This window comes from Onychostruthus taczanowskii, unplaced genomic scaffold, assembly GCF_017590055.1.
Source record: "Onychostruthus taczanowskii isolate IOZ18803 unplaced genomic scaffold, ASM1759005v1 scaffold96, whole genome shotgun sequence".
Taxonomy (NCBI): Eukaryota; Metazoa; Chordata; class Aves; order Passeriformes; family Passeridae; genus Onychostruthus; species Onychostruthus taczanowskii.
Window position 1 is genome coordinate 1,084,243 of NW_024507657.1, and position 22,958 is coordinate 1,107,200.

Consider the following 22,958-nt stretch of genomic DNA (forward strand, 5'->3'; position numbering starts at 1 on the left):
TCTTGGGTGAGCTTGGCTCTATACCAATCTAGCAATAGGTTACTTTACATGGAAAGTGATTTATTTATGTACATGCCAAAAAATTGGCATCTTAAGGGCATTTTAACTTATGGAAGAAGTTCTTCTAGAAAAAGTTTCAGTTTAGGCAATCTCTCTTGCATTCATCTTCATGAAGCTACAACATTGCTTGTAGCTGTGGAAACCTCTCACCTCAACTCTACATCTTAAATTAATAACTGAGGGATGGAGATTATCAGGGGAAATTCATATTGCTTTTTGCAGTGCTGATATTCCTGACCTATCTCTGAGAAAAATGGTATATCAGAACAGTGCTCAAATGATATGCAGTCTGGGTCTGAGGAGTTGTGTTTACTATCTTAAAGGTTAGTGCCTTAAGTCCTTCTCTCAAAAGTGTCATGCTGAACAGCATGTATTAATCAAAAAAACCCTTGCACCAACAATACCTGGTTTGACCACTTCTCTTTGTGGGTCTGGCAGACGAAATACATAGTAGACATAAGATGCCAGGAGGCAGTTCCTTCCATGCTGATCCTTGCTCAGCTCTTTGCTGTTGTGGAGACTATTCACTATTGCAACCACAGACTCAAAGGCAAACTGTGAGAAGTTGGCTGTGAAGCAAAGGCAAGAATTAGAGTCAGCACCGAAGGGTACAGCATAATTAAGCAAGGGCAGTCTTTGTATCAACAACTAATCTTGCAAAGTTCAATTCAGTCCTTAACAAATTCAGAGTTTTAGACAGCAATTGCTATGCCTGACCAGACCCCAAGTCTACATAGGCCAATAAACACTCTTTAGCAGACCCACTGACTTTCAACCAAATCACTGGTATTCTGTCACTTTGTGCTACATAAAACTGTTAATTACATTTCTAGCAGCTTTCACACATTTCCCAAACTATCTTCTTGCAGAATACTAAGACTCATTATTCTCCAACTGACAGACAAATACTCATTACTCTCCAGCTGACAGACAAATACAAGCTAGCATGCTTTAGCACAGATATTGTAGTGGATGACAGATGTTGATTATCTGAATGAGATAGGAAATTACCTACACCACTGTATGCAAGTATGCCATTCTTCCAGATTTAACATATGTTATGGGCAACTGGCATCTCAGTAAAACAAAAATCAGTGTTCACTATTATATTCTCTGGGTTTGTGCTCACTCAACTCTATCTAAAGATCTTTGGGCAGAGGACATGATGCAGACAGCAGTGTCAATTGTAGAATAAAGATTTTGCTAGTGTTTTACTTGCAAAACAACTCAATTGCAAACAAAGTTGAACCACAACCCACTTTCTGACCTATATTTTCAGATAAGTAGTTTACTACAGTTTAATATACCTTCCAACCAGAGACTGAGTCTTAAATTCAGGGGTAAAGGAGAAAAGGCAGCAACTCTGTTAAACCTGATTAAATCGTGCAGTGAAACTCTGTCTTGAGCAGCACAATTCTTTCTGAAGTGTGCTACCCTAAATACTAAATCCAAGCCTGAATATTTCAGCAACCATTTCCCCCACACATCTAGGTTGCTTGCAAAGCCTCTTGAAGACCATGAACCAGTAAATACCTGTTTGGCCAGCTATGACCATAGGCTGTACAGCCAGCTGGAACAGTTTATCTAGTACCAAATGCAAAAATAAGACAAGAGGTTCAAGACGTGAAGAATTCAAACAGATAATGCTGAGTTTCAATTCATGCTCCAATGAAGCCTCTGTAATCTTCTGATCCATCACTCGAAAGGGGAATGTCACTTGGCTTTCCAGAGAATGGCACAAGGTGAAGAACTTCTCCAGATGGTTATCCTGCAAATACAGTGCACTCACAGTTAACAAAGTTGATATATTTCAGACTAGCACTCGCTAAGAAAAGCCTGATTGTACCACCTCATGGGATGAAAGGAAAGATTTTTGCCCTCTGGCTTTCAATAGTGGCTGCTCTCAGTATAAAGCAGCTGTCACAGTGCTTTGTTTGCTCCTATTCATCTGGTTCAAATTCAGACTGTGGTAAGATCAGCCTAAAGGCAGGAAAGTTATTGCCCTCACTAAACTGATCACTTCATTTAATGAAAATACTTTTCCTTCTATTTGATAAAACTCCGTCACATCATAGTCCCTCTGCCACTCACACCTGAGTTCCAGCTACCTACAAGTTATGTGCCATAGGATTACAACCTACTTGTATTTAAAGAACATGCTGCAAAGGAGTGATGGACCTCCTTCAAACACAGGGCCTTCAGCTGTTAGGACATATTTATCAGGATTAACTAGAATGGAATAAGGGATAAGAGCCACTGAAAAGCAGCGGAAACAAAACAAACCTGATCTGCCTCAAACCAGCATCTCAGTAAGATGGGCAAAGATCCAATTTCCTATGGCATTTAAATGATGGGAGTCATTGAGGTCCCACCCAGCAGTAAGTTTGTGTTCCCAAAGCACATGGCATTGACGTGTGAGCTGCATAACACATACTGGTGGTGTATAACATGTCAGTGGAGGCAAGGAGGTGCTATGTCTTTGGAGGTGTGGACACACTGTATGAACCAGCCTTGAAGAACAGAAGATGCAGACTGCAGAAACTGGCACTGTGCCCTGCCAGCACCTTCCAACTTCCAATCACAGCCTGAGCAGACCCTGCTGAGGTGAGAGGACACCAGGCTCCCTATTGCTCCATGTGACTTGCTGCCAGGAGTGCTCATTTGTTCACTGCCACCAATAGATTTAATATCTAAGGAAACCAAAGGATTTCATTCACAGAGGATGTCAGGTTATTTCCATAGCTCCTAGTTTTTTTTTAAACTGTGTGGGCTTAAGCACCTCTGTTTCATAAACCTGCTTAATTGGCCTGGACATCTGAATTTTCTTTGAAATTAAACTACAGTTGTATGTTACTTCTGATGCATTACCTGGGTGTGAACAGATGACACAGCTTGAACTTCAACAATGAAAACGCCCTTGTGTCCTTCAACCCACTTTATAGGGGGTGTCTGAGATGGAATTTTCTGTGATGGAAAAAAAAAGAAGAGAATCATCTTCCTTTTAATGCTCAAAGAGAAAGTCTGTTTACATGAGGGTCTGTAGGTTATTCCCACTATTCACTTCATTTTAGACCTCCAAATTCAGTGCCACACAGACGATGACAGCTAAGCATCTCCTTGTTCTTACAGACGGAAGCTGATGCACTGAGCAGGGAAATATGGACAATTTCAGCTGGATGTCTAGCACAGACCATGTAAATATACATGGGATCTTGTTAAGGCTAAAATTTCCTGCACAAAGCATTGCCAGAGGCATTCTGTGGTGACGTGGTGCAGTTTAAACCCCTTGGACAAATTTCCTACATGCCATGTGTACTGAGAACAGTTTTCTGCTCCAGTAATACCACCTGATTCCATTTCTACTGCACTTCCCACAAAGTCATAGAAAAAACAAACAAACAAACAAACAAACAAACCAAATTATCCTGTGGATGAAATTGAATTATTGCCTTGACACTCTCGAAACAAATGTATCCCTGATTAGACAATTCACAAGAACCTTCTTGCATAGCTAACTTCTAAAAAAAACAGTATAATGAAATAAAATATTAACACCATTGAAAATAAAACAACAACAACAACACTCTTCTTGACTTTCCCCTTCCAAAGAAAAAAAAAGGAGGCACTGCCTACCAGCAGACAGCAATGTTAGCTTGTAAAACACTTATGCTGTTCTCCTACATTAGGAAAATACTATCTTTTAATAATTTTGTTTGTTACCTCAGGAGAGTGAATTGAATAGTGTAAAGGCAGTTTATCCAATGCAACAGGAAGACTATAATGTCCAGTTTGAAGACGATCATTTAATAGAATTGGCAGCCACTGAAACAAATGATGAGAAAACACAGCAGTATTACTGATGATATTTGATTAGACCTATTTATTTAATTTGTTAGATACAGTCAACAAAACAACAAATGAGATATTGACCCAAGCTTCTCTGCTCTAACCCATTCAACAGTAATTTCTTTGTACTTTAAACTCAAAGATAGCTGATAGCTACTGTACAAAATTTTACAAGACTGCTTTACAAACGATCTCTTTTGAAGAAAACAAACACAGAGCTTCTCATGTGTGACACACATTTTTCTAATAAATCCTATCAGAAGGATTTAGTGGAATCCACATTTTGATTTCAAAAATTCATGTATCTTGACTACACCAATTCTTGGCATTGAAGCAAATCAACAGCTAAAGTTTTCCTGGAATTAAATTGAACATCTTCCTTGATTGAACACCAGACTGACTTGTCATATTCCTGCATTGATATTTGGACACATTTAATATTTATTCAAGTATGAAAGAGGCAGGGCATTTAAATATCACAGGGCAGAAACATTTTGCATTTAGGTGAACAGAAACCTGAAAATTAAGTCCTCACCTATGTCAAATCTGGCTCCTGAACTAATTTATTTCTTAACAATCCCACGGACATTGGTGGGACCATAACTGTCCATAAAAGAAAGCACATTTGAAAGGATTCTCAGTATTGTGGTTCAAAAACTCCAAAAGCCAACAAAGAAACAAACCAGCAAACAACGGAAAATACACGAACACAACAGCCTCCCAAACTTCATTGCAAGAGCACATGGAAAGTACATCTCAATTGCTGACCAAAGCTGTAGGACATTTTCAAATCTGAAGCATCATCATCTTCAATTCTTTCCTTTTACATTAAAATCTTTCCAATAAAAAATACTGTTTGATAAAGAAAAAGGTCAGAGATACTATGCTACAACATGTATTTCTTAATCTAAGACATTCTAGTCTCAACATGAAGATAAAGAAGGCAAGAGAATTACATTTTACCTTTTAGAGTATTTCTGGTTTTTAAATTTTTATGTGGATAAAAGACAATTTAGAACAGAAAGGAAGTGTCACATAAAAACTAAATTAAAATATTACATTAGCTGTTACCTCATGTATGAACATGATAACAGTAATAATTGTAATTATACAGGGTTTAGGTTTGGGTTTTTTTTTTTTTGCAATAAATAGGATATAACAGAGACTATGTGCTATAAGGCATTGTTGTTGCAAATATTTAGGTGCATATTTCAGTTGATTAAAGTGAATTCATTAAGTTCAAAGATAGTTAACACAGTAAAATTACCGGATGAGGATGTAACACATCTCAGGCAGCGTGTAGTTTCTATGAATTCACACTAAGATGTTCCACTGGTTTTGATGTATCGCCATAACCAGAAAAAGAACATATGACAAAATTCTTGACAAGCAGAGTCTGCGTGGGATGCACCCACACACACCCACTCTTATGTATCACATGGAACTTACTGAATACCCTAGGAGGGTTTCAACAGATGCTCCTTGCTTTGGCTGGCAGCTGATGTGATAGAATGTGAACAGTAGATGGTGTTTCTCTGTGAGTTTTGCTGGCAGCTTAATTTTCACTTCTTCATAAAAGTCAGGGGATCTGTTAAAAAAAAGGCCAAGCACGTTCCCAACATAAGTGTAAGACTGAGCAAGAAGCAAATTTGCCAGTTGGCTTTTAGATGCTATGCTTATAAAACCAGATAAATTCTGAAGACAGGGCTGAATTAAACAAAGTATACATATATATACACACACATTTTTATGAACTTGAAATATTTTTATGCATTATGAATCTAGAAGCTATATTTATGAACAATCTACAGCTTTGAATCAGAAGAAAACAGACAGTATCAGCTGGACAGATTCAGCTTCCAACTATCTCTAGGTTTCAATCTCTGTTTTGGATTTTTGCTTAAGTATTCTGCAAATCCTAAATCCCAAGTTCTCATTTATGAGAATGTCTCTTCAGCTCTTTTGGATCTATGAATGCATTGAAGTGAATGATCTTAAAAGTTGTGCTGCTTTCTGTTCCTGCCCCTTAATCTTCATAGTAGGAATATTCTCAACTACTAAAAAGCTTCAAACAAGAAAAGCAAAGGTCGCTTCTACAAGAGAATGAATGCTCCATTCACTTATGCAAATGAATGGAGCAATCCAAATTAGATATGATAAATTGCACAAAACATAAGTGTTTAAAATGGCATTCTTTGATGAACTATGTAGAGTAACAATTACGTAGAGAGATCATTATTAATACTTCTCAAGTATGAATAGACAGTAAGAACACTTACTTATTATGATATGTGATAGCTGTGTACATTTCTTGGACAAATTCTGGTCCTGAAGATTTCCCAAAAATTACCTACATTAAGAAGAATAGAAAATCAGGATACAGCATTTATTTATCATCATCTTGTGTAAATTTTAACAGTATCTAAAGATTTAAAATGACTCCTCAATTTTATCTTAGCTTGTTGGCATAAATGTCTTGTTACCAAGCACCTCCGCCACACTCCAGTCAGGGTAAAGCACAAGAAAAATGGAGCAGTGATATTCTAAGTCACTGACTACCTCACATCACATTCTTTAGTAATGAACTAAAAGCCCAGGAATCATAGGAAAAAAGTCATGGTAAGCCACTTACATGTTGTCACACTGTCTCTATCTAAGTGCTAAAAAGTTTAATAAAAAGTATTTTTAGGAATTTTGTTTTCCAGTTGTAACCTGCGCATTCAAGGTGAGGTACATCTCACCTAACCTTGGAGGTCCAAAGTCCCTTTAAAATCAATAAAGAGAAACAGGCATTTAAGGTGCTAGATTTGCTTTCGTAAGACACATGTCTATGGTAAGGCCTTGAAATCAAATCATTTAAAGGGAGCCCTGGGAGATGAGCTTAGACAAGAATCTCTGCACTATGCAAGTCTTTATATATGTATTGAGAGGAAGGTCACTTACAGTGGAGAGAGAAGACAGATGAACTGTGTCTGTCCTAACCATTTGTCAAAAGTAATCATAACACAGGTAGAGTGTAAGGAAACCAACAATGCAGTATTGTGTAAAAGAAGATGTTACATTCACATGGCACAGCTCTAGCTCTGGAAGAAATGTAGCTTGGGAAACACTGTTGAAGCTCTGATTTCAGGTCCACAGGTTATGCGGAGCAAGGCTTGTTTAGTACAAGTATGTACTAAACAATGTCAGCACACTGATAAAGGCTGGTTGGGTGATAGTCCTTGGTCCAACAGATTGTTGGACTAAAGTTTCCTCAACGTAATATTTCCACTCATTGTTGAGTGGAAATAAAATCACAGTAGATTTTTGTCTCAATGTCATTCTCAAGGAGTCAACAACAATTATTGAAAATATAAAAAAAAATTCAGGCTGAAGCAGACATCTGGGTTAGAACACTTCAAACCAAACCTCTAAAACTTGGTAAAGCTGAATAGAGAATCTTACAGTGAGAGATGTTGAATAACCTGAACACAGATAGGACTGTCTGCTCTGCTAGTAGTGCACATGTATGCCCTAATACCCAGCGTGTTTCAAACATGAAAAGCTCTACCTATCTGCATGATTGTGCATCCATTCATGCTCAGGCAATGAAGAGCCCAACTTTTACATTCCAGTGTAATATATGAGCACTTGTGTAAACATAGTGCATACAGAGGAGTTACCCTGCAAAACAGACTACATCATTCTTAAAAGGTCTCTGAAGCCCTGTGAATTTTACCCTTAGAAATTCCAGCATGATACTGATGCAATATTATGTCATTATTCTGAAAATAGGGTAGGAAGATTTAGGTAAGAGAGAGCAACATGCCTCTGGTTCCACTAGAGTCACAAGTCCTTTTTGTTGTGGATAAGGAGTATAGCCCTGCTTCAGGATGAGAATGAAAGTTTCTCAAGCTTTCTGTGTTAGGCTTCCTAAGGCCCCACTAGAAACTGTTGTGATGGGAAGTAAATAATGACTTCTCTCATCAGAGGTTTCTCAGGAATGCATGTGAACAAAAGCTTGCTAAGGAATCTTAGCATTTATTACCGGCATTGCACAGGATGGGTCTTCACCACACATAAATTGGATCTTGACGGTAATGTTCCTTGCAGAAGCCAGTCGGTTAGCAAAATTCAGCCTCTGAGGGTAAACATAGAGGAGATTTCTGAAAGAAAGATAAGGAAGAATTGGTAAATGGCAAGCATTCCTGTTTGAAAATTAAGCACACAAATTAGCATCTTGCTCATTCTTCTCCCTATATAGTGAAAGATCTGTCAGAATTCAATTCCGGAAGTCCATAAATAAAAGATAATTTCTTAGTGTGACAATAAAACGTCCTATGTTTAAGGTTTCACCTACACTAAGCTATGTTCTCTTACAAACAAACAATTAACTTTGCTTGATGTAATGAAAAGCAGGAATCTCTTGAAAAAGCAGTTCCTTTCTCAGACATGAATAATCAGATATTGGAAGGGGGAAAGAATACTCAGAGATGATAATAACAAGGAAATCAACAACTGAAGTTCATACATTCATAGCTTATAGCAAAAAAGAAGGCATCTATTTCTAGGTTATACAAATCAAAAAGCAGTATCAATGAACCTGAGTAAATACAAATAATAAAATTTGAAACAATAATTCTATAAGCTAGCTATTATGAACATGAATATGAATATGAATGTGAATAATGCTTTGAAATATAGCATACTTAGCTGTTTACTAACTTCTGTACATGAACATATCACTAAACATAAAAAGCACCTTGAATTTCTGTGGGGAATTTGATAGCATAGGTGTTCCTCTGACGTATAATTCCAATAGAAGAGTAATGGTGAAGAACAGGTGAAGTTTTTCTCTGGTGAAGTTTATGGCAAATCTGAGATTTCAGGTAGACCTGGATTATACACAGATTCTGGAATCATGGTTATGTCTATTTACTGTCTTGTTTGCCCAGTCTGATATAAGTTTCTCACTGCTTGTCCTCTGAATGTAAGGAGTAAGACCAGTGCTGGAAGAAGCATGCTGGCTTTCAGTGAGAAATGATGAGGACTACTCGTGAACTTTCATGATTTCTTTTCGTCCATGGCAGTCAGAAGCTGCACACAGAATTTCACTCTCCTTATCACAGAGTGATATCCTCATCCTCATTATCCTTATCCTTATCCTCAGTACCACTGTCAGCTGAAAAGTCAAGCAGCCTTGGAGAATATTGTCATTAAGTCAGACAGTCCATCTTCCATTTACTGTATCCCAAGACCAGGAAAACTGTGGTTTATTCTTCTGATTTCTGTGTGTCGCAACATGACAGTAGCATTCAATTCCATAGTCCAAGCTACTCTTTTCAACCAACATGCGCTACATGGCACATGGCATGCCTTAGTAAAAAAAATTGCTTTTAACTTGCCTTTCCCTTCATTCAGAACGGTACTTCTGCCTGTCACACTAGTGTACTCTCTTCCTTACTAATTTATGTGCAAGTTTTGCTTTGCCAAATTCTCTCCCAGATGATGTTAAGGAAAGCTAAGTGAAAGAGCGAAATATATTGGTAACCTCTATTGAATTATACTTGGGGGACTGACATATTAAATGAAGTATATTGTCAATACTACATCTGCCAGAAATGAAGAAATACATGTAGGGAAAGCTGAATAATACAGCCATTGCTTCATTAATCTGCAGCTTAGGACAAGATGTCACAAATCTATATAATGTACATGAGCACTGGATTTTACTTTTAGAAGTGACTTGAGATGAAAGGTATGTAAAAACACAGAGAGCTCTCTCCTGACTACACAACCGAGGAAGTATTATTCCGGCAAGTACTGGATTGAAAAGCTAAAGCTTGTGCCATTTATACTGAAGCAGTTTTAGGGATCTTGCTTACATGTGTGTTAAACCCATCAGCTCTGAGGAAAAACAGAGGCAAATGCTGACTCTGGATATCCTGCAGAAATGAAAGTGATGGCTGACATCTAAAGCGGGAAGGTGAGACAATGATCAAAAAATGTTCCCTCACACAGGTATGAATTGTAAACCCACTGCTGACCACTGCCTTAGTGCTACTGCCTGCACTCCACCCATACACTACAAAAGCCTGAGGGGAAGCAAAGACAAGGAGCATTTTTACATGGTAGTTAGCAGGGGCATTGGGGCAGCAAATACTGCTGTCTTTTAAATAATAGGACAAATAGGATGCACATAAGGATGTGGTGGGCTCCAGAAGGCAGTGCATCTCCCCCAGTGTTCTGCATTGAGCAGAACTATTATAGCAATATATAGCAAATACTTCTGGTCAGTGTGATCAAATTTCTCCCCTCACTCTCCCTTCAGAAAGTGAAGGACTCTAACTCCAGATACAGTCAGATGTGCTTAAAAAACTAAAGAGCTATTCAAGGAACAGCATGAGTCTACAAAAGCCATGGCAGAACACCCAGTGTCACTGAGAATACAGTCCCAAAGACAAGCAGAGCCCTGGGTGAGGCACAGATGCCAACAGCTTCTGTGGGTCAGAGAATGACCCAGAAGAGTGATAAGACACTATTTTTGCTGGGAAAGCTAAGGGTCCCCTTTGCCTGGCACAGGACACCATGTGGCAATTCTCATACAAATTTGCTGACCTTCCTACATTTTCATGGGGCTTAGCAGTGATTTAATCACTTCCCATGGGCAAAGCAACACAGACCTATCCTCTGCCAAAATAAAATCTGTTCAGAGTTTCAAGTCTGTGACCATTCTTATTTAGTGTTTGTACATACTGCTTGTGCATATGAGCACATAAAAGAATCCTTCTCTTTGCTAGATTACACCTCATGTGAGGTGTCAAGTGCATCTCAAACTTCTTATGAATATCAGGCATCTTGTGAATATTAGGCATCACTGATGATTGTGATGAAAATTCCATACAGACCAAAACTCAACATATGTGCAATTAGTCCCTACTGATACAAACAAGGAATGTTCTGTAGATGAGAAGTGATGGATGAGAGAACATTGACATTTAAAATTTATGGTACTAGACACAAAAGCTGATGCACCCATTAGTTACAATTTTCAATATTTATTGATTTTTTCACAATTTTGGTGAGGAGTCTTCAGGGAAAAAAAATGGTTAAAAATTAAAACACACCTCACAAACGCTTAACCAAAGATGGAAACCCATTCTAGTCAGCCATTGACTAGGAAAATAGCACAGTGACAGAACTTCAGGATGTGTATGAATCATAAATTCTGTATTTTAGGATGGGTAATTTGGAAAATAGTTTGAATGATTTTTCTCATGTTGCTAAAATTTTGAATCATCTGAAGAGTTGATGGACAGATGTAAAAGGGCCCTTAGAAGACTCACATGAAGCAGACATGCTCTCTCTGGATTCCATGGGCAGAGAGGCAGAGAGGAGTAAATAATACTGTGAGAGCAATAACAGCAGTGAGACACCGTTGTCCATCAATAACCCTTCCTCACCCCAAACTAGTCAAGGATGGGGTAGAATGATTACCACCAAAGCACAGGCCTCCAGCTCACACTGCGGACTACAGCAAGTCTGAGAAAATTGCTAAGTGGTTTGCAATTAAATGAAATGAAACCACAAAGAAAAGGGTTTTTTTCCTCTTCCTTCAAAAATCCCCTAAGCGTGAGGTACTACCCCTACCACAGACAGGACTTCCTGTGCCTGGTTAAGCTGAGTTACTGCTGAAGTGTTGTGACAAATCCCTCTTCCTCAGCACCAACATTTCATAGTGGCAGTAAACAGCATCATTTTCATTTATATTTAATGAGAAAATAAAATGACAAACAAACTTTAAATTATATGATTTTTCCTATTAAAAATAGAGGGGTATGAAAGAAATAAATCTTGGAATGTTTTGACAATTTCAGGGAAATATTTTTATTAAAGAAATGTAAGTACACAACAAAAAGAAGTGCTCAATTTCACAGTGCACAAAGAAAGTGGGCTGGCTGATCTCTCTGGCATAAATCAGAAATAGCATCATTTAAAATAATGGCATTACACCAGTAAAAAAAAAGTGCTTACAAGACCTGAGTTCAAAGACTATAACAGAAGGCTCCACTTTTCCTTCACAAAGGAAAAATCTATTTTAAAAAACCCAAACAAACAAACAAACAAAACAAAAAAAAAAAAACCACCCAAAAAACCTCCCAAAAACAGCAACAAAAAAACAACAACAGCAGGGAAAAAAAAAAAAAAAAAAAAAAAAAAAAAAAAAAAAAAACACCAAACCAAACCAAACCACAAAAACCAACAATTCATTCCTCTGAAATACCTTTGACAACCTCTCCCCGCAGTGTCTACATGTATAGCACTGGTGAAAAAGAAATTATTTGCAGACTATTATCCAAAAATTAGAAAACATAAAATCACCCTTAAGGCCTTTGCAAGCCATGACTCACATGAGTCACTCTATGACTAAATGCTGTCAAATTGCTTAAGTAAGACAGGATGATTCTACTTTTGAAATTAGAAGAAAGGAAATAAAATAACATGAAACACTTTGTATTTGGCTCTATTACAAATTCAGAGTCACTGAATGTAACTCTGGGCTAGTTTAATCTCAGACTCAAAATGGTATTCACCATGTGGAAAACTAAGCAACAAGAATTACATGACAGTTAAACTAAACAAAGGGTCATTGGGCACCATGAAGGAATCTGAACAGGCTGGATCCATGGGCCAAGGCCAGTGGTGTGAGGTCCAACAAGGCCAGTGCTGGCTCCTGCCCTTGGGTCACAGCAACCCCAGGCAGTGCCACAGGCTGGGGCAGAGTGGCTGCAAAGCTGCCCACAGGAAAAGGACCTGGGGGTGCTGCTGACAGCAGCTGAACATGAGCCAGCAGTGCCCAGCTGGCCAAGAAGGCCAATGGCATCCTGGCCTGCACCAGCAATAGTGTGGCCAGCAGGGATTGTCCCCCTGTACTCAGCACTGGGGAGGCCACACCTCAAATCCTGTGTGCATTTCTGAGCCACTCACTCCAAGAAGGATACGGAAATGCTGGAACATATCCAGAGAAGGGCAACAGAGCTGGGAAAGGGTCTGGAGCTCCTGTGATGAGCACCTGAGGGAGCTGGCGTTGTCTAACCTGGAGAAAAGGAGACTCAGGGGACTTTAAATTGGATATTAAGATATATTTCTTCACCAAAAGGGCTGTCTACCATTGGTAGACTATGCAGGGAAGTTGTGAAGTCACAGGTAGATGTGCTGCTTAAGGGACGTGGTTTAGTGGTGGACTTGGCAGAGCCAGGTTACTGTTGGACTTGATGTTCATTGGCCTACATCACCTATGCATACCAGCCATATCATTATCATTGATTCACTAATTAATGTAAGGATTAATGAAGGCAACTATTCATTATAGATGTTGTCTTCATTATTACAAGTTATGCTGAACAAATCCTACTTTGTCTTGTTGCCATGACTTTTACTTAGAGTGAAAATCAAAATGGAGATTTAAAAGAAAAGCTTAAGCATGTAATGTGTGAACTTGCTGAAAGAGTGTGACTGCTGAGTGATAGCAAGCATTTCCTCTAATGTGGATGTATATATTCAATACAGACACCCTGGCAACGGAAGGATAGTGTGGAGACACCCAAATTTGCTTTAGAAGCACAAATTAATTTTCAGCGTGGTGGCTTTGATATTCATTATGTCTGGTTGCAAAGTGAGAACCTGATGAGAACTAAAGGAAGAATATTCTGTGCAGACTCAACTGTTGTTACAGCTCAGACACACAGTAGTTGCTAATGGTTTTTGTCAAAAGCAGACCTTTAGGCACTGCGAGACTGCACATTGGGATTGACGCTTACTGGGACCAGATAACAAGTAGGAAAGTTAAAATTCTGTCTTATTTTTTCTTTAAACTAAAAAAAAGGCATCTTTGCTCACATTCATTTACATTTCCACTTTCAATTCTACAAAAACGATTTTTTTAATATATAGAAATATATATATTTCTATATATGTATACATATATTTCCATACAGAAATGTCTGCATTAAAGTTCCACCACAATCCAATCCTATCTTTGATACACAGAGAAGAGAGAAGTACCATAACTCTCTGCATTTTGGTGTACTGGTGCTGTGAGCTGCCCTTGGGAGATTGAATACCAGTGAATTGTGGTAGAGCCCAGGAGTAACTCCTCCAAAACTTCTAATGAGGCTATAGTAAAACTGGCTTACTTATTTCCTGCTGACACCACACTGCAAGTTGTTATTGTAAGATAAGATTTGCCACTTCCTATTTTTGCTTTCCTTTAAAGCTGAGACACAAATCCAGGTGTCACCAACAGCCAAACAGATCACTAATTTACTGTGAAGGTTTGGATCATCTCCCCAGAATAAATTAGTTTGCCATGGTGCAGATCTGAGTTGTACAGAACCACAAGTCTTGTCCTTCTCTCCTCCTGGGTTGGGTCAGGTGAGCAGCTGGGAGAGCTGGCTCTTTGCTAATTGCCACTGCAAGAAATAAATAAGCTTTTACATCGCTTTATTCTGTGCCTTCATTCTGTGATTCCTTATTGGTAGTCACATTTTTGCCACTAATACAATACAGCATCTAGCTACTGTTTTAGGGATCAGAAATCCCCTTTAGAATAGCATCATCTACTGTTATTGTTAGAATAACAATATTGACTAACGCAATGGTCTGATGCAAGTTTTTATTTCAAGTTATTTCCCTAATACTACAATATGCCCCATCAGAATTACTGTTAGCTATTACTATAACACCACTCACTAGCAATGAAATACTACACAAACATCTTGAAACACATTCTGCTGTGAATTTCCTATAGGACACTCAGATGTTCCAGATTATTCAGAAACAAACTATTGGAGTTGCTCACTTGCATGCTACTGAATACTGTGATGATCTTGAAACAATCATAACAGAACAGATTTAAAGAAATTAAATTACATAGTATAGAGTGCTCTTTCTTAGCTTAAAAGTTCATAGGACAACATATTATTTCCTTAGATACTCAGATGACTCAAATTAACAACAGAAACAACTGAGCATAAAACTTTACCAGAAGTGTTAAATTTATAATAAAATCTACTGAAAAAAAGGCTAAAATCAAACAAACACAAAGGGGGATGGATAGATAGATAGATAGATAGATAGATAGACAGATAGATAGATGCCAAATCAATGACAATTGTTTAAGAAGTTTTCTTAAATGTGATAGAAAATTTTTCAAAAGACAACACAATTATATTAGTAAAACCACATTATATTGTGTAAGCATTTTATCTTGTAACGGCTAGGAAGATTGATTCATCAGCCCAACACATTGTTGTTAGCCTTTTTAAAAAAAATTTTGTTTCTACTTCTGAAAAAAAAAATCTGAATAACATTTTTCAAAGAAATGTTAAAAAAAATATGTTATTTCTTACCTGTAAATGGTGTGGGGTACATAGACTTCTCTAATTGGGAATTCCAAAATCTCTTTGTGAGGGCGATTACGGTTTTCTGAAAATGGCTTCACTGGGAGTAGTTCTGGTGTCAGACAATAACCAATGTTTTCTGGAGCTGGGGAAATCTCCATTTTAAGTGTTCCTTTAAAATCAAACCACAAAATCTTAACAAAAATATAAAAAATTATCAGTCTATAATAAAAGAAAAATTAAAACAACATGTAAGATTACATAGCAACAGTGCAGAAAAAGTAACTGGTTCTTGGGCTGCATGAGAAGGAAGTCATAGGTACAGAAAGATAGAGAGAAAGTAGTCTACACATATCCCTTCATAATCAGGGCAACACATTGCTCCTTAAGTCTACCCTGCACTGTTTCAAAGAAAATAGAAAGAAAGAAGGAATATTATATGCTGGCTGATGTTCTAGTGTCTTTCACACACAAGTAATATAACATCTGTCTGGGAGACAAAGAAAAGGTGTGTTGTCTAATACAGTTCTCTCTTACTCCCCCTCCCCCTCAGATTCTGCTCAGATTAATCTCTGACAAAGTAGGCACCACCCACCAGGAAAGCTAGGCTTTCTGTGGTGAGCAGTTAATACTGATAACATTTAGCCCACTATAAACAGACTTCAATTTAAATTCTCTACTGTGGTAAGTTAAAACCGTTTGTGGAGCTCAGACTTGTCATTTCCGGCAATCAGCTAAAAAGGAAAAACAGCTTTGCCCTCAGTTCATATTTTTTGAGGTTCCTCCACAATGCAGAAGAAGTTGAACTGTAATTTACTTGAGAAGAAAAATTAAGCTGGTCAGGTGTTTGACAGTAGCTAAACACTGCGAAAAGAAAAATTAAGCTGGTCAGGTGTTTGACAGTAGCTAAACACTGCCTGTACTTCTCTACTTTGTTAACTAATGCTGATTCTAATATCAAGCTAAGATGAAAGGTGTACACGTTTTAATCTCTCTCTATAAAATATTAACCTTTTCAAAGCATGCCAGGGAAGTAGCAAGGATCCTAGAAATTTCCTTTAAAGAACTGTCTTCAAACAGTTTGAATAATAACAAAAGATATCCAGTAGGTACACTGTAAATCAGGGAGAAAAACAAGTAATTAAAAATATCAAGCTAAATCTCCATACTCATTCATGTAGAAAAAAAAAAATTCAGAAAATTCAAATTCTGTGTTCAGGTAGACACCAGAAAGCCAGGAAGTTGCACAATGGCTCATATTATAGGTTTTAAACCCAAGTCAAATAGGTTTTGGGTTTGGAATTTACAGAACAGTTTAGGGGAGAAAAATACATATAACACCTTCCATCCAAAATTAGTTATGTACCTGGTAAAGTCTTAATTCGTCTTTGCAAGGAAGATGATCTTTTGAAATCAGCTAAAAATTTAAACAAATCTTCATCACTGAGCCTGTCTCCTTCCTAACAAGAGAAAGAAAAAAATCAGTACTTTTGTAACAATACTTCATAACATGGACAGAAGGTTCAGGAGTGAACCATGTCCTTGAGGCATTCAAAGCAAGTGGGTTACTATTTACCTGACTGCAGTTGTCCTCTGTCCCACACAAATATAAGTGGTAGCTTTTCCCAACATAATTCATATTACATAGATAAAATAATGTCTTATGAAATCAGAACTAAAGAGAATCCAGTACCTGTTTAAAGAAGGTGGTAATGTTTGGAGTGATTGTTTTGAAGTTTGATGCTGGATAGTTATCCTCTGAGTTGAAAGTTGTCTCAGAAAGCCTTCTTGCCTGCAGCAGTGTTGCCTTCTTGTCATTACTGGAACCTTTCCCTTCAAAGGAAAATTAAATGTATCATCACCTTGTTTTTTGCTTTTTGCTGTAGTACAAAGACTCTCAGAATAGACTAGAAAACCACAGAAAAATCTTTCTCTCCACCATCAGAGGACAGAGCACCTAAAACATTCTGCTTCTTTCATTTCAGACTGTGTGAAATAGTGGAATACTAGGACACACCTATTGAAGCGACATTATTTCTGCTGCAGAGCAAAAGTTTATTTAAAGTTTTAGTCCATGGGTTATAAAGCATATTGAACAACGGTCCTGCCTACCAAACTAATATGTTTGGTATCTTGATTGATCAGTATTGAATGGGCAAAGGAAATTTTACTTCTGCAAAGCCAGTGTTCAATGAAAATTGGGCCTAAACCATGAAAGAATATTTAGCAGACATAAAAATAAATATGCAGAGACAAGACAGTGAGCATGATTAATTTGTAAGTGTCTGCAGGACTGAAAAGAAAAGCTGAGAAGACATGAGTTTGAATCTGTGATTCACTTTTGATGCCAGAGTGAATAACATTGTTTCCTATACCTAGTCCTACTGAAGAGTCATTCTGCCTTACTTAGAAAGGTTAGACAAGTACCGTTTAAACCTTCAGCTTCTTGTATTTCTCGTTCAAGTGTTGAAAGGTTGAAGAACCTAGCTAGGTTTATGGGAATCCAGGCAAATGGCATTCTGTATTTCCCCAGCCTCTGACAAAAGCATTCAGCTTGTGCTTTCAGTTTTTCAATCTTTTCTTTTGTCTGAAACAAAGAAAATATTGGCTGTTTCAAAAGCAATCAGTTATTGCAATGCTACCATAGACAAAAATGTAAGTTACATATTCACAGTTCAGTAAATAATTTGCATTGGCATCTCATATTTTCTTGCTACATCACAGACAGAACTGTAGCTGTTTTGATTTGTACATTTACTTCAATTTCTTTTCAATGAGTTCATTTGTATTATAGAAATGTAGAAAGCCAGTCTTTTTGCAGTAATATTCAAGTCCAGAATGAGCAATCACCAGGAAACGTTAGCAGATTCTACTTCTTTCATCAGATACAGAAAACAAATTTTATTGGAAGCAATATTCTAAAGGTGAGACGTGTGGAAGCCCAGCAAACATGGTCAGTCTGTTCCAGGGAGGTAAATGACCGTGAATTCCTTGAACAGAATTATCTATGGACAGCAGTACTGAATGGTACAGCTGCACACTACAACAGGCTGTCTGCCCATCCAAATCAATAGCATGTCTCTGAGGTACAAGCATTTCTGCTAATTCTCCATTTCAGTCATTTCCTTTGCTTGCCCCTGTCTGCTTCATGATTCAAAACTGTGTCAGTATTGATTTCCAAAGGGGTCAGTAAAAACAATGCACCTTGCCTTCTGATTTCTGTCTGTCAGCCGCAGACATCAAACTGCTTGCACCATGGATGATCTAACCAGCTTTTCCTCCAGTGTTTTTGGTATTTAATCCTATTTCAAAGGATCTGCTCTTTCTCTGTTGTTTTTGTTTGTTTGTTTGTTTGTTTTTATTTTAGCATGCATTTTTAAAATCTAAATATTCTTTACAGTTATTTACTTACCTTGCCTGCATCACTTTCTTTAAGAACCATGTAGGGTTCTGCACAGTCTCCAATCTCTCCTTGCTGAAGCACTTTTTCTATCTACAAAAAGCAATACAATAAGATGATTAAAGAAAAAAATGTTATCCAAATAGTAACATGTTGTTTTCTAGCAATTTGAAACAGCTTGCCTAGATATATAACTGTATATAATTTCTTAAAACTGTCTTTATGTAGTAACTGATATTAAACGTTCTAGTTTTCCATCTGTTAGAAAGCAGAAATATATATGTGACAACACAGTCAATCACTTACTACTGCATTTTCACTGAAATCAGATTATTAGCACATTCCAAATGAAGTGGGTTCAGGCTAACTCAATCTCAGTATTAAGAAAACAAAATGATGCAAAGCGCGTTAAACCAATGCCAAAAAACCTCCACAGAATGTAAATAAAGTTTTTGAAAGTGCCTTATTTCACTATATTTTTGATTTCCCTTAGGCAGAGATAGGAAATTCTACGTACTTAGTAGAACTGGTACGTGGGATAGTAATACAACTTCATAGCTTGAGAATGAGATATACCAGTGGACACCTGCTCACATACTACTATTAAAAACTGTCATAATTCATCTCATCTAGACAAAAGCCATGTTTGTCTGTTTTGTGAACTCAGACAACAGCAACAGCTGGGAACAGGCAGAATGGTGTCAAAGTAGTACAATAACATACCTTTACTACCAGGTATATGTCTGGTGAGGGATAAGTGACAGAAAATACTGCTGATCTTGCCTGAGTAGACAAGTCAATGGAGGGTGTATGAGAACGCAAGAATCCCCTCAATGAATCAGAATTGAGGTCACAATGAAAATTTTCCGAGATCTTGAAAAGAAAAAAGGGTTTAAAATATGCTGTAAAGCAAAAATGCTTAAAATTTTCTTTTAAAACAAGTCAAAATTTGTAACTACAACTACAAAATAAACAATTGCAAGCATGTGACTGACTGGATCAGAGTACATGTGTAAAATAGTAGCAAGTTTTTTGTAAGTTTTCCTAAGTTACTACTCTGAAGACAAAACCCAGGCAAAGTGAACAAAAGTATTGTATATACACTTACCTTTTTTCTTTCCTTTATGTCATAGAGAGCTATGCATGCAAACAAAGGTTCTATGTCTATATCAAACCTGTTAGGAAAAGACACACAAGACACTGATTGATACTGCCATCTGTATGGCTGTGCCTAATAAAAAAAATGGAAGAATTCTATTTTGACTGGCACTTTCATTAAAATGCAGAGAAATACTTAGCTCCAGACCTCAGCTCTCTCGAAGTCTTGAGGACTTTTTTTATTAGTGCACTGTATTAGATGATTTTGAGAGGAAAAGAAGGGTAGTAGACTGCATGCAATGTATTTTCTAAATTTAACAGGAAGATAGTCTCAGAGATCAGTCAAAATTATCATACATTGCTTTTTTTTTTTTTTTTCTTCTGTTTATGAAGTTGTGCCGACTTTGGTTGGGCAAGAATTAATTTTCTTCAGAGTGGAGCTAGGGTTTTGGATTCAGCACCCTAGGGACTAGGGTGCTGAATACAGGGTTGATAATATGAAGATGTTTCTGCTGTTGCTGAGCAGGTCTTGCCCAAAACTAAGGCCTTCTCAGCTTTTGGTACTCCTCCAGCTGGTGAGGAGACTGGGGTGTGTGGGAGACTGGGAGGAGACACAGATAGGACAGGTGACCCCAAATAACCAAATGGATATTCCAGATCATGTGGCACCATGCTCAGAATTCAAATGGGGGGTAAAAGGAGCAAGGGGGGGAATTCTGGACTGATGATGTTTGTCTTCCCAAGTCACGTTACGTGTGGACTTGCTCTCCTGGAGATGGATGAGCACCTGCCTGCCATTGGGAACCTGTGAGTTAATTCCTTGTTTTCCTATGCTTGTCTGTGTGCCATTTGCTTTTCCTATTAAAATGCCTGTGCCTCAACCCAGGACTTCTCCAGATTTAGTCTTCTGATTCTCTCCCTGATCCTGTTGGTGGAGGAGTAAGCAAATGGCTGTGTGGGGCTTGGATGCTGGTTGGCGTTAAACCACAATGAAAGTCCAACCGTGCATAGGACACCAATCAACTTTTTTTTTTTTTTTTTCCTAATATACAATCTGGGTTCACTCCCAACTCCTTTTCATCCTGGCATGTTAAAGACTTCTGTAAAGACGGATAGAAAAAATTCTCTGCTACACTAAGAAAGAACACTTGAGCAGTGAATGCTGTTGTAGGGGACAGCTGAGGTGGTGCAACAAGGCGTGCAGCTGCACACCGTTGTGAGCTCAGAAATGGTGAGCAATGCTTGTGAAGGATTACTTACTTCAGAGTGTGTAGCTTCACCAAAATCCTGTTGCCCAGATGTTCCTTTGGGCGATCTGGCACTGGCCGTATCTCCACTGCATCTTCCTATCATTAAACAGTCATACTGAATTAAAACAACTGTAAATTTACACACTTGCATAAAACATTTACATGACACTGCTACAGACTAGCATCTTTCTTCCCTCAGTGGGCAGTTAATGTCTCCAGAGATGAAAGAAAATAGATTTATTATTTCTGAATATTCACATTCCTGACACCTAACTGGCATTTACATCAAATATTTACAGTTGTGGACCCCAAGTACAAGCTACTATGAAAGATGATAACCTGACATAGCCATACCACCAGCACGAGGCTTGGCCCACACTGAGAGCTGTGCAGTGTTTATCTGCTGTGGTGCGGCTTTAACCTCGGGCGCGCCGGGACAGCCAGCTGGGAAAGAGGAGCAGGACAGGCGGCCTCCTCATCCAGGGAGCTGGCTCACCTCATCCAGGGAGGGGTAGAGAGCGAGGAGCTCGGGGTGCCTGTTGGTGCGGCGTGCCTCCTCGTTCAGCCTCTCGAACTCCTCGGTGCTGACGTGCCGCAGCAGGTGCTCCAGCCGCGGGTCTGGCTGCAGGCTGCGCAGCTCCGGGTCCGAGCAGGCCAGGCTCGTCCTCGAGGCCTCCTCTGGGACAGCAGGCACATGTTGGGGTCCCACCTGTTGGAAAATAGGGAAAGGGCAAGGTGTGGCTTCGGCGCCAGGGTGTCACAGAATGGCTCTTGGTGATTTGGCAGAGGGGATCTTAATGCCTCCTCTGCCATGAAGCCTAATGGCCAGCATGGTGCTCTGCTTTATGCCATCACACATCACAGAACCACAGAATATGCTGAGCTGGAAGGGACCCACTAGGATCACAGAGCCCAACTCCTGGCCCTGCACAGGACACCCCAGGAATCACACCATGTACCTGAGAGCATTGTCCAAATGCTTCTTGAACTCTGTCAGGCTGGTGCTGTGACCACTTCCCTGGGGAGCCTCTACCAGTGCTCAGCCACCTTCTGGGTGAAGAACCTTTTCCTAATATCCAGCCTAAACCTTCCCTGGCACAACTTCAGGCCATTTCCTTGGGTCCTCCCACTGCTCACCACGGAGAAGAGATCAGTGCCTGCCCCTCCTCTTCCCCTCTCAAGGAAAATGTGAACTGCAATGAGGTCTCCCCTCAGTGTCCTCTTCTTCAGGCTGAACAGACCAAGCAACCTCACACACTTCTCATATGGCTTCAACATAAGGCCCTTCACCATCTTTGTGTCTGTCCTTTGGATGTTCTCCAATAGCTTTACATCTCTCTTATATTGCAGTGACCAAAACACTCAGGGGGAGGTCACACTGTCACGCAGATGCTTCATTTGAGGGAAGCTGCTGTATTTGATCAATTTTCCCAAAGTGAAGAAAATGTACCTGAAAAGTTGTGTCTCCAGAATCCAATGTTTCTGATTCAAATGTTTGTTTTTGAAGCGTTTTGTGAAAATCTTTCCGGGATCCCTTGTTTTTCAGGCTACAAGTATCGGAATTCCCTTGGTTTCTTTTATGAAGAAGGCCAGGAAGGCCAGGACAACATGAGGAGGTGTTAAGGGAAAATAAAACAGAAAAGACAAGTTAAAAATTATTTAAAAACTGAAAAGATTGTTCTGCAAAAAGCAGTGTAGCACAGCTTTTATGTAAAAATGTGACATGTCACAACTTTAACGTTTTAATGCACCATTGCAACTCTTTAATGTATATTAAGAACAGTTTAAAAGGAAAGAAAGATAATTCAGATAATTTTCCTACAGAGCATAAGTCTGAGACAGCAGGAAAACCTGACCTAGGTACAAAATCTGCCCTGATCTCCTCATCAGACATGGTGATTATTTCAGTGACCTTAAGAACAT

At 38.6% G+C, this 22,958-nt stretch overlaps 1 protein-coding gene across 1 annotated transcript in view; it reads right to left on the reverse strand.

Annotated features, from left to right (window-relative positions):
- DOCK8 (dedicator of cytokinesis 8) overlaps positions 1 to 22,958 on the reverse strand; it is an 89,619-nt gene that overhangs the window by 37,956 nt on the left and 28,705 nt on the right. The window contains exons 5-21 of the mRNA XM_041426946.1: positions 22,486 to 22,609; positions 21,532 to 21,744; positions 21,046 to 21,131; positions 19,796 to 19,862; positions 19,411 to 19,560; positions 18,700 to 18,780; positions 17,715 to 17,874; positions 16,981 to 17,120; positions 16,654 to 16,747; positions 15,297 to 15,459; positions 7,934 to 8,051; positions 6,186 to 6,256; positions 5,356 to 5,494; positions 3,781 to 3,882; positions 2,929 to 3,024; positions 1,594 to 1,828; positions 465 to 629 (exon numbers count right to left, since the gene is read on the reverse strand). Coding sequence (XP_041282880.1) covers positions 465 to 629; positions 1,594 to 1,828; positions 2,929 to 3,024; positions 3,781 to 3,882; positions 5,356 to 5,494; positions 6,186 to 6,256; positions 7,934 to 8,051; positions 15,297 to 15,459; positions 16,654 to 16,747; positions 16,981 to 17,120; positions 17,715 to 17,874; positions 18,700 to 18,780; positions 19,411 to 19,560; positions 19,796 to 19,862; positions 21,046 to 21,131; positions 21,532 to 21,744; positions 22,486 to 22,609 — 2,204 coding nt within the window. The remainder of the gene's footprint in view (positions 1 to 464; positions 630 to 1,593; positions 1,829 to 2,928; positions 3,025 to 3,780; positions 3,883 to 5,355; positions 5,495 to 6,185; positions 6,257 to 7,933; positions 8,052 to 15,296; positions 15,460 to 16,653; positions 16,748 to 16,980; positions 17,121 to 17,714; positions 17,875 to 18,699; positions 18,781 to 19,410; positions 19,561 to 19,795; positions 19,863 to 21,045; positions 21,132 to 21,531; positions 21,745 to 22,485; positions 22,610 to 22,958) is intronic.